The sequence below is a fragment of the Montipora foliosa genome, chromosome 3 (genome assembly GCF_036669935.1).
Source record: "Montipora foliosa isolate CH-2021 chromosome 3, ASM3666993v2, whole genome shotgun sequence".
Taxonomy (NCBI): Eukaryota; Metazoa; Cnidaria; class Anthozoa; order Scleractinia; family Acroporidae; genus Montipora; species Montipora foliosa.
Genome location: NC_090871.1, coordinates 12,092,240 through 12,104,739, shown reverse-complemented (window position 1 = coordinate 12,104,739; position 12,500 = coordinate 12,092,240). Strand labels below are relative to the sequence as shown.

The 12,500-nt window shown below is 40.2% G+C and overlaps 1 protein-coding gene across 1 annotated transcript in view; it reads left to right on the top strand.

Moving 5' to 3' along the window:
- The window catches only part of LOC137996777 (RYamide receptor-like), a 5,090-nt gene extending 3,057 nt beyond the window's left edge, over positions 1-2,033 (top strand). The window contains exon 3 of the mRNA XM_068842360.1: positions 127-2,033. Within this exon, the coding sequence (XP_068698461.1) occupies positions 632-1,693 (1,062 nt within the window). The 5' untranslated portion in view covers positions 127-631 and the 3' untranslated portion in view covers positions 1,694-2,033. The remainder of the gene's footprint in view (positions 1-126) is intronic.
- The last annotated feature ends 10,467 nt before the right edge of the window (positions 2,034-12,500 follow it).

The following is a 12,500-nucleotide window of genomic DNA, read 5'->3' as shown; positions in this document are numbered from 1 at the left end:
ATGTGACCTGTCATCTTGACACATGTAGGAGGGAAAGCATTTAAGTTGTTCTCCCCTTTTACGTTTGTCATCCCCTTTCCTTTTTCCCTCGACCAAATCCTCAATTTTGTCTATTTTCCTTTGCAGATTGCACGCGAAAATCCTTCAAAAATCCAGGGTAGTCTGGATTTTAAATGATTGCATGTGGTTTCTGCCTAACCGTGACTGTTGGTGAATGACCAGTACGAGATTGCGCAAGTTCTGTTCGGCGTCTTTTTATTATTCGGCGATCTTATCGAATCTTCTTGGATGATCAGCTGCATATGCTTTGAAATAGCAATAAGCACTTTTTTACGCCCATCAGGGCGTAATCCGCTTGATTAGCAGTTTAAGAACATTATCATATTCATTTGGCAAAGGACTTTGACACCTTTGGACAACTGGTCGTTTCAACCTGACCACAGTTATGATCCATTGTGAAAGTCAACGTTTCGTAATATCGTAGACTCGTCGGCACTTCCCGTCTGTCCTTGCTGCAGCCTTTATGGGGTCATCGAGCCACAGAGTGATATCATTGGTTATCTATATTTAATCATTATACCGGCAAACAATCTTCAAAACCCATCGTCATTGCAAAAGAAAGTTACCCAACATGTTCAACAAGACCGCTGGGAACTCTAGCCATCCATACCTTTGCGCAGAACTGAGTTGCATTCTAACCAAAGGAGAGAGGAATGTCATCATTGTATCGCTCTTTGCAGTGGCATTTGTTTCTCTGTCAGGAAACATTCCCATTTTGATCGTTACTCTCTTCTCTTCGAAGAGGAGAAATTCCTCGAACCTCGCGACTATCAACCTTGTAATATCAGATATTCTGATGACAGTGTTTTGCGTGCCATTTGTTACGATGGATCTTTACATGTTCGGTTTTTGGGTTTTTGGTCCTGCCATGTGCTTTTTAGTCACATTTGTGCAGAATACCGCCATCCAGTCGGCTTTGTTGAATCTTTTGGCCATAACTTGCGAGAAATTCTTGGCGGTTTGCTTTCCATTCCATGTACGTCTAAGAAAACGAATGGTTTGCCGCTTTATGCCCGTTGCGTGGATCTTAGCCATTGCAGAATCAATTTTCCACCTTAGTTTCAGGAAGCATACGAAATACGAGAATGATTTCCACTGTGCAGACAATTTCCCTGACTTTCAGGCATTTCAAAAAAAGCTAATTGTCAAGACAGTCACGTTTTTCTGTCCCTTAGCTGTAATTATAGTTCTTCACTCCATCACCGTCTGTTCCCTTCTCAAAGGAACCAACCGCACTTTTCAGTTGCGGGGAAGTGAAAGAGACACGTTTAAAAACATCCCAAGAAAACAAAGGAAACTAAGAAAGGCAACAAAAATTATCCTGGTGACGCTTATCTCCATAGTTGTTTGTTGGGGACCATTCTACGTTTTCAATGCACTGCTCGTCTGGTACCACTTTTCGCTACGAAGCAGCTATATTGTATACGCAGTTTGCGCGTGGCTGTTATATTCACACTGTTTCGTGTTTCCACTTATTTACTGTTTCTTTACGCAAAAGGGAAGAGAGACAGTTGCAATTTGCTTCCTTTGTCTCCGAACCTGCCAAATGCCAGGCTATGGATCCAGAGGATTCGGGCGACAACCCAGCTTACGAAGATGCTCCGCCCCAGCTGTCGGCGAAAGTCGTTTGTAAAGTGTGCGATGCGTTAGCAAAGGCGATAAGAACTCGCCATCTTAGAGTTAATATAGTGGATATTACAAGGCCGCTTGGGGATACGAATTTTATCTTCTCGTGCGCGACACTTTCAGCACTAGAAGATAAACTTCGTATCCCCAAGCGGCCATGTAATGTTCTGTTTATTACATAGATATTGATGAAATGTCTAGATTTAGAACAACTTGTTTTACTCATTTTTTAAATGATGAAAAAGTGATCACCAAACGCTAAAACACGCATGTTGTGTAACATGAAACAAGATATGAAAGTTATGAAAAACAAATCATGATAATGTAAAATTTTGCAATAAAAATGTTAATGTAGTAGAGAAGAACTATATAAAGAGCTTCTACCTGAGAGAGCGGGGCAGACTTGGAAATGAAGGTCGGCCGATTTCGCTTAAAATTGGTACACAAAGTACTTATGTCGACTTATGTAATATGCCAAAGTTTCAGCTTCAACCACTTTTTTTTAGCCGAGTTCTGGATATCAGCCCTCAGGGGTCCCTAGAGGTTGATTTTCAGTGCAATTTTGGCCACTTTTAAATCTCTCTTTTAGCAACAGGAAATTAATTTCAGGCAAAAACAAAACCATCTTTGTAAAGCCCTATCCTCAGGCTTTTATGGGTGAGAACATTAGCTCATAGCAATTTTTTGCTAGCCTGTGGCTGTTATCACAACTTGGTCATATTTGAAGCATATGGGAAGCAACCGGAAATGGCCTGTTTTTCAGACCAAATATTTTCCATGCCCATATTTTATATCTTGAGGTCTTAGTATCCCTGCAAAGTTCAGCCCTTAGTTTAGTAATATCAAGAAAAAAATACTAAGGTTGAGGCATTTTACTAACAAAAAAACTTACGAGAAAATGGCTAACCAGGCCACTTCCGGTTAAAGTTTCAACAAAGCGTGCCTGCAAAAATCAGCCATTTAATTTCGATTATCTTTTTTCCTTCCAAGTTATGGTTAAAAGAGACTCTGAAGTTAATTGTCACCGAAAAGACTTGCCGTTAATAAGAAATTTTTATGTGATTGTTTTAGGACCGATCAGATAGTGGTCCGACAGAGGTTATAAATTTCTTTTGAAGAAGTCTTGAAAATTACGGACAATAGAGCCGCTGCGAAAACTCTTTATTTACCTAACAACACATCTCTTGCCGGTAAATCACAATGCAAAATTGCATCTTTTTCGTCCAAACTGCAATGTTAAGTTTATCTCCTTTGTTCAACTCGTTCAACGTATCACGTCTGTGGCCCGTAGTAATAAAGCGCTAATTAAATCAGGATAAAAGCAAGCTTTGTAGTTCCATTCAGTAGTACTATAACCCACCTGTTTGGGCTTTAATATTTTCTGAAGAAAAAAGAACTTATCGGTCTCTTTAAATGCAACCACAACATCTGTCGTGAAACTACTTGAGAATTGTTTTGAACTTGTATGAGAACCTCAATGACATGATTTGTTTACTGAATATTTATTCATACCCAGTGCCCCAGTGTAAATGGCTCACATATGTTGTAAATGATTGATAAGGACGTCCAACACGGTCCGTTTCCGCCGCCAATCCGCTAAATTGCTAGAAGATTATTCACGGGCACTCTTTCCCTTTCTCTATCAGTATTTTCCTTTTGTTGCTTTCTCAAACAGCACCGATCCATGGTGGCATCCATACTGCATATATATCCAAAGATAGGACAGGGGTGGAGTGGGTTATCCTTCCGGCAAAGACTACTGTTTTGGCAACTTGGGAAATAAAATATTTCAGCTTTCTTGGAGCCCTTAAGAACTTGGGGGTTTTTTATGGCAGCCGTAGCTGTAGATCACATGAAAAAGTAAGTCTTTATGGACTCATACTGAATTGCTGACCCTTAACTCTGGTTTCGGCAATAAGAAGCAACCTAGGCGGTAATCGCCCTGGAGGGCCATTATGCATGCTGTAGGTGATAAGGTAAGTCGTCACAAGGCCTAGTGCCCGCTCGTACCTGCTGGAGCTTAAATTGGTTACTGCTCTTCTTTCCTGGACAGGATAATAATCACTGGTGCCCATTTATACATCTGGGTGGAGAGAGGCACTGTTAAAGAAAATTGCCTTCCCAAGACGACATGTCAACGCCCTAGTAACCAGGACCGCCCGATCCAGAATCTAGCCCGCTAACGCGCTATGCCAGTTTCTTTTTGTGTAGAATCTAAATGTAATGTGGACTTTAATCTGTCCTAAATCAACAAAATGCATCGGGGAGGAAATAAATGGCCAGCACTTTCAAAAGAAAGTGGACACCTTGCCGGTTGCTTTGTTTATTTGCGAGAAAAGAAACTAACTGCGATCTATTATTCTTTTGAAAGTGCTGGCCATTTATTTCTTCTTTTTCATGTGATCTACAGCTACGGGTGCCACAAAAAAACCCCACGCCCTTAAGGGCTCCAAGAAAGCTGAAATATTTTATTTCCCAAGTTGCCAAAACAGTAGTCTTTGCCGGAAGATAACCCACTCCACCCCTGTCCTATCTTTGGATATATATGCAGTATGGATGCCACCATGGATCTGTGCTGTTTGAGAAAGCAACAAAAGGAAAATACTGATAGAGAAAGGGAAAGAGTGCCCGTGAGTAATCTTCTAGCAATTTAGCGGATTGGCGGCGAAAATGGACCGTGTTGGACGTCCTTATCAATCATTTACAACATACGTGAGCCATTTACACTGGGGCACTGGGTATGAATAAATATTCAGTAAACAAATCATGCCATTGAGGTTCTCATACAAGTCCTATCATAATCATTCTCTGCAATATCAAGGAAACGAATCTGCACGAGAAAAAAAATGAATTCCAAGTCAGTCATAGCCAGCAAACTACGATAACCTCGTCACGTACGGTATTAATCGACCTGTGTATATCTAACTCGCAACGACGCACTTGCGACCAATTTATCGCTGGGGCTAAAGTTTCTAATGTTACTTCACTCTTAAGGGATTGTAGGAAAGGGGCATGTCTGTAAAAGTGAAGCCAGGTTAGCGTTTTTTGTTAGTGAATTTATCCAGACACTTTGCAAATAGACTGGAAGAGTGACTGCAATTTGTGTTAGACAATTAGCTTTACTTATATTCGAAATTTCTTAATTTAAAGGTTCAAAACGATTCTCAAGTAGTGTCATGACAGATGTGGTTGCATTTAAAGAGACCGATAAGTTCTTTTTTCTTCAGAAAATATTAAAGCCCAAACAGGTGGGTTATAGTACTACTGAATGGAACTACAAAGCTTGCTTTTATCCTGATTTAATTAGCGCTTTATTACTACGGGCCACAGACGTGATACGTTGAACGAGTTGAACAAAGGAGATAAACTTAACATTGCAGTTTGGACGAAAAAGATGCAATTTTGCATTGTGATTTACCGGCAAGAGATGTGTTGTTAGGTAAATAAAGAGTTTTCGCAGCGGCTCTATTGTCCGTAATTTTCAAGACTTCTTCAAAAGAAATTTATAACCTCTGTCGGACCACTATCTGATCGGTCCTAAAACAATCACATAAAAATTTCTTATTAACGGCAAGTCTTTTCGGTGACAATTAACTTCAGAGTCTCTTTTAACCATAACTTGGAAGGAAAAAAGATAATCGAAATTAAATGGCTGATTTTTGCAGGCACGCTTTGTTGAAACTTTAACCGGAAGTGGCCTGGTTAGCCATTTTCTCGTAAGTTTTTTTGTTAGTAAAATGCCTCAACCTTAGTATTTTTTTCTTGATATTACTAAACTAAGGGCTGAACTTTGCAGGGATACTAAGACCTCAAGATATAAAATATGGGCATGGAAAATATTTGGTCTGAAAAACAGGCCATTTCCGGTTGCTTCCCATATGCTTCAAATATGACCAAGTTGTGATAACAGCCACAGGCTAGCAAAAAATTGCTATGAGCTAATGTTCTCACCCATAAAAGCCTGAGGATAGGGCTTTACAAAGATGGTTTTGTTTTTGCCTGAAATTAATTTCCTGTTGCTAAAAGAGAGATTTAAAAGTGGCCAAAATTGCACTGAAAATCAGCCTCTGGGGACCCCTGAGGGGCTGATATCCAGAACTCGGCTAAAAAAAAGTGGTTGAAGCTGAAACTTTGGCATATTACATAAGTCGACATAAGTACTTTGTTTACCAATTTTAAGCGAAATCGGCCGACCTTCATTTCCAAGTCTGCCCTGCTCTCTCAGGTAGAAGCTCTTAAAGCACAAAGGTATCTTACAATGAAGACGAAGCTGGATAATTCTAGATGGAGGACTGCAATGTACAAATTGCCTAATTATTTTGTCTTTGTTGCCGTGGTTGTCGACGCCAACTAATGTGAGCCCTGCTTGCATCCGGTCTTGACGACCACACCTCCCGTGAGAGACACAATAATTGCAGTTTGTATTACTCAGTTTCGTTCATCAATTAGAAGTCGAATCCCTGACATGTAACTGAATGTTTTTGAGACTATCGTCGGAGAATTTGAGATAAACTTGTAATATGCAAATTGCCAGTGTGAAATAATAATTGCCGTTTGTTAGTCCTGTGTCCGTTTCTCAGTTGTGTTTGAGGAAACGTTGTTGGCAAATTACATATGTAATTCTGTTTTTCACGTCACAACACTTACTTCACGATGCTCTCCGCCACGTTCTTTTTTTTAGTTTTCATTGCACGGTTTTGATTCTGACGGATTTCATTGGAGTATTGAAAAATGAAATTTAGTTGAAGTTGCATTTTACATCAAGTAGTTAAGCACGCTCAAGTATAGGTAAGTAAACTATGTTAGCGTGAAGTCATTGAATAACGTTCACAATCCATGTTTCGCACGGCCATCTGTCATGTTCTTTGATCATTAAAGTTGGAAATAATCCCCTGGCTGGGAAAAGCCGGGGAACCATAAAAATTGCTGGGAAAATCGATATAGAATCCGTTTTCTGGCTGGGAAAACGATGATGAACATGAATCCTGGCTGGCATCTTCTCAGTAGTACATTCATAGCTTGCTGGCCGTGAAGAACGCATATTTTTTTCCCACGGAAGTTAAATATTAATCAAAAACGTCTTCTCGGCCACTAAGCAAGCGTTTTGGTTACTAACAGGTCAATTCTGAAAATTGTGTCGTTGGGTACTCCTGCAGCTACAACCACCTACAACCACTCACAAAGAATCGAATACCATCTTAAACAAGCCATAATTGTATAAAATAAGCAAGACGACAATATGTGGTTACCATTTAGCCAAAAAAATCCGGATGGCATGATCGTGGCATAAAGGTAGCGATTATCCGAATTTGTTAAAAACCAACCGGATGTGAATAGCGCTTTACCCTGCATTCCATCCTGTAAACCGCGCTAAAATCGTGAGAAAGGGCCTGGAAACGAGTTTCCCGAATTCCGGGAAATGTGCGCCGGCACTCTATTTCTATTTCCCGGAATTTGGGAAATTCGTGACGATCGTTCCGTTTCCGCTTTTTCACGATTTTAGCACCCTTTACAGCATGGAATACAGGGTAAAGCGCTATTCACATCCGGTTGACTTTTAACAAATTCGGAAATTTGCTTACCTTTATGCCACGATCATGCCTTCCGGATTTTTTTTGGCTAAATGGTAACCACATATTGTAGTCTCGCTTATTTTATACAATTATGGCTTGTTTAAGATGGTATTCGATTCTTTGTGAGTGGTTGTAGATGTTTTTGAGGTGGTTGTAGATGGTTGCAGATTTTTTATGAGGTGGTTGTAGATGGTTTTAGGTGGTTGTACGTGGTTTTAGGTCGTTCCATGTTTTAGTAACTACGCTTTAATTTCACTATTATCGCTGCCCTGCGAATCTTCAGTGTTCTACATAACAGCAAACTTGGTAAAAGACGGCTCGACGGGAGACAGATTGTTGTCGATGTTGTCGCCTGTCTTGTTCAGTATCCAATTGATTTGCCATTATTGAGCTTCATAAGGGTATATTTTGTTCAAAGATCCACTAAAACGCCATTCGCGCTACATGACTTTCGACGCCATTGCCGGTCAAGTTAATCGTTATAATGTGTCCACCAGAGAAATCTACGCATATCCCACTACCCTCTCGATCCTAAGAAAATACGCGCAGCAGGGCTCTATGCACAAAGACACCACTTAGCAGGGGAGTGACAGGTAAGACTTTTACCGACACGGAAAAAAATAAAAAAAATGAAACGGAGAAATCTACCCATTTTCCGACTGAGATTGCCATACGGCAACCCAGTAAAAGTTGTCGCGTCACCAGTGCGAGGTAAAAATTACCCGTGTAGCCACCCTCGCACAGGTGATGCGACCGCTGAAAAAATCGCAGGAAAAAATATCGTGAGATATTGAATGAGTTGACACTTTGCCACTTGTGTAGCCGCGTTGCAACGTTAACATTTTTCGTGGCAATTTGTGACGCGTCCAGGGGTTATCGAGCCAATCAGATGCAAGAACGTCATCAGTGTTTAGGTTTTCACAACATGGTGGACGCAGGAGTGTCCTCAACAGAAATTTCCTGAAAAAGTTGATGGAAAAAAGGTCATATATTGGGTACAAAATCGCAATATCGTCATCCAACAATTTATCAACTAATAAAATTCATACCCAGTCTTACAAGGTCGCGCGAATCGGGAAAAATTTGTTGCCAAGTGTAACTGTTATGGTTTAATTTTGTCCTTGGTTTGATTTTTTTTAAACCCGGTTCATTTAGTTTTCAAACCAGTTTAAATTTTTTTAACTGATTTTATTTTTATCAACTGTCTAAAAAATATATTTTTCTATTTTTTTTTTTCTATTTTTTTTTTTTGGGGGGGGGGGGAAGGGGGGTGTAGTTAAAAAAATGGGGGCCTGGTTTTTAAGGGGGTCTAAAAAGAACTAGACATCTTTTCCTCCCTTCTACTCACCTAACTCTCCCTGATCTTCTCCAGTACCTCTAACCTACTCCACCCTTCTTTCACACATCTACCCCCCCCCCCCCCTCTTATGCCCACGTCCTCTACACAACACTACTCACAGACATTTCCTATTTCTCAAGACCTTTCTGTATACTTACCTGAACTTGATCTTGAACTCCCACCTCTGGATCTGCTGCCTACTGCTTATTCCACTCCAAGTTTGGAGAAGTCCAATTTAAACCTGTACAGTGCTACTAATCTTACTTTCGATTATTTCAAAGAAGTTTCCTTTACATTCAGCTTGTTAACAGGCCATTCTGCAAAATGAGTAATTTCCTTTCAAGATGAATTGAGATGAATTGTGAGGAATTCGACTGTGTGCTTGGGATAAGACTTAAAACAGTTCCCGTTTTGGAACTACTTTCTTGTTGTTTTCTGATACGAGTTTGCCGTTGCTGTAAACCCATTTCCTTCGAGTTATCATCTGTTGTGATCCTTGTTTACTGAACAACGGAGTTGCTTCACTGTTTTTTCTTTCAAGAAATGTTTGGCCTTGTCGTAAAAATCATCTAAAATTATTAACATTTTTTTTGGGAGTCTTTTGTCTTTAGGTGGCTTTCAATTCCCCTATTTCTCCATAGAAATCTATTTCATTTACGCAGTTGCGTTGGCGTGACTCTGCAATATGTGACTCGCGTTTCGTATTGTAAATTTGGAAATAAATCAAACTTTTGACCGAGAGTGGCCTGGGGTGGAGAATAAAACATTCATTTGCAAATTATTCTTATAAATTATTATTGCTTGCGTGGTCAAGTGGATTAAGGAGTAGGCAGCAGATACAGAAGTAGGGAGTTTAAGGTCAAGTTCTGATGAGAATAAAGAAAAGTCTTGAGAATATGAAATGTCTGTGAGTAGTGTTGTGGGCAAAAGGGGGTATGGATGTGTAGAAAGCCGTACCCTCCCCATACATCCACCCCTGATCGTTTCAACCTCTTTACAGGTATATCCTGCTGGGTTCACGATCACGTCGTCTAGTTGACGCATTGCTTTCACATGAGCACACAATACTATAATACACAAATGTAGCAAAAAGAGATCCGTCTTCCTTTCTCTATTTTAATTTCACTGAAGTAACATCGTGATTTACATGACTGCAAAGTGAATTGTCGTCAATGCATCGCATTTTAATCAGGGCCGTAGCAAGCTCGGAAAAACTGGGGGGCACAAAGATTTCAAGTAACTTGTATTTTGAAATTTGAGGGTTATGGGTTATGGGTTTTTTTTTTCTCCTTTTCCTATTGCTAGCGCCAGAGCACTGATATTCATGTGACTTGTGGGTTTTCATTTCTTAATACTTTCTTAAAATACGCTTTAATGCCCCAAAAAGTAAAATATGATGATTAGATATAAACACCTCAAACGTTTGCGAGGGAAGACAATGTTTTTAGTTCGCGTAAACAATATATTCGGCCAAAAGTGTTCCGACAGTCTACATAATAATCAACCCACAAATGACCAGCTCCCAAAGTCAGTGGCTTCATAGTTCAGTTGGTTAGAGCGTCCCACCGGTATGGCAAGGTCACGGGTTCAGTCCTGTTGAAGTCCTGAATTTCTCAGGCTTCTCTACGCAATTGCTAAAATTGCGTTCATAATCGTGAGGATCATAGGTTCAGTTCATTTCATATCCGCAGTTCAATATATGATTCATTTGATATATCATTTCATTCGTTGAATCAAAATAAACTTTTCCTTCCAGCGAAAAAGTATTTTAGCAATATCTCTGAACTATTTGATCTTTCTTACACACTTTCTTTTTTCCATCGATAGGTGTGACCTTAACCTTTACCTTAAAAAAGTCAGTCAGAGAACGAGTACGCTCTGACCGAGGGTGCAAATCTCACACAGTAGGAGTTTGCGATCACTTCCGAGTAACTGAAAAGAGTCCGGCAGATCAGCGATGTCGAATCGGGAGGTGTCGTATCCCATTGCCTGCACTTTCACTTTAGTGCAGCCATGGGTGGTGATCAAACCACCCCGATTGGAAGGACCTCTTCCTGCTGCCGTAGGACTTAAAAGGAAATGATAAATTTCTTGGGTAATTTGGTCTATCTCCAAATAGATGTAACTGGGGACCAACTGCTTCAACAGAGTAAACAGCAGCATAATACTTGCCGCTCTCAGAACTCCTCTCTAGCATTTCTGCAGCGTACGACTTTTGGCACGGGCCCCATGCATGCAGGTTGACCTTTTGTGGAGGGCATTGAAGGAAAACAAGATGATTTTTTCTGTATTTTTATCTATACGAGGCTGAAGATGACCTAGAAATGAATGTTTTTTACAGCTTGCCAGTTCTGTGACGCTTTTGTTTTTTTAAAATACAGCATTTTAAATATCTCTCGTTATTTTTGATTCTCTGCAGTTTAAATGTTTCAAGTGCACTGTCTTGCAAATGAAGTAAGCGCTTTCATGGCAAGGTCACGCACGCTCAGTTATTCAACTGGAATCAGAGTTTTCTATTTCCGATTTTGGATTATTCATAGTTAATCGAGGGACTGGTTATGAACCCTTAAGCCCTGGCCAAACTATCGAACAAAGTTGGATTGAAGGCTCCAACTTTGCTCGATCCAACATTGTTCGACAGTTTGGCCGCCCATGTTAGAAGATGTTCGTCCAACATTTTTTGCTCAATCAAATGTTGGATAGAGTTTGCTTTTGATCAAACATTACAACCAACAATTCTGTTTGACACAGCAATGTTGTAGTGTTTTGCCGCTCTTCCAACAAAGTTGTGTCCTGAATCGAGTCACGTTCGTATTGCTAGCCAATCACGAATCGCTATCTTATTTTCAAGCCAAGGCTTCTTGTATCATTTGCAACAGAGATGGCGGACAAGGAGCAAGGGGACGTCGTGGTTGTTGATGAACAGCCAGAAACCTTGATCAGCGAATAGGAAGCAAGGCCATGTCTGTGGGACACTTTTAGCCAACCTAATCATTATCGCTGTTTGGAGATGTCTGGTAGCGTTTAAAAATTCCTGCAAATTGATCCGAGCTCATAATCACAGGAAAAAATAACAGATTCCCATTTTTGGATATTTTAGGGTATTTTGAAGAATACCAATAAAAATCCCAAATTTGGCAAAGTGAGACAAGTCCCAACCAGGGAATTCCCAACCAAGTTCCCTGACTGGGACTTGTCTCACTATTCCAAATTTGGGATTTTTGTTGGTATTCTTCAAAATACCCTAAAATATCCAAAAATGGGAATCTGTTATTTTTTCCTGTGAATCATCACCCCCTAAGCGCGAATGTATCTTGCAAAGAATATACCCTTTTCTACACGTTCTCTTAATCATTCTTTGGTTTTTCCTCGCTTGAATACGTCCTTTCCGTCCTAAAACAACTTCCGTAGCATAACGCTTCGCCACATTTTCAAATTTTGCGCCAACTTAAACTTGAATTCGTCAAGCAATGTTGGATAATGTTTTGCCACTACGTCAACATTTACATCCAACAATGTTGCATGTGGGATCCAACTTTGTTCGATAGTTTGGCCAGGGCTTTAGAACTTTCAAAAGCGAGAACAATGTTATTGCAATCGATGTTAAATTGACCGTGACCCTGCACAATCTTTTGTTTTCGCTTCGCACGGGTTCGCAAATTAGTTGCGCATAATTTAATCGAATGATTTGATTGGTTATCGTCTCGAAAAAAGGTGTGTTTTGTGCAGGGTCAAGGCCAAAAATACGGACAAAAACATGAAACAAAGGAACTTGTCCAGTTTTATAACCATTTCCATGCATTAACTATGGATTATTCCACAGCCTCCCGAGCACTTTACGCTGGACAAGGGTAACGGAGGCTCTGGGAACGAAATTGTACTCGCGGCACGAAGCATCTACG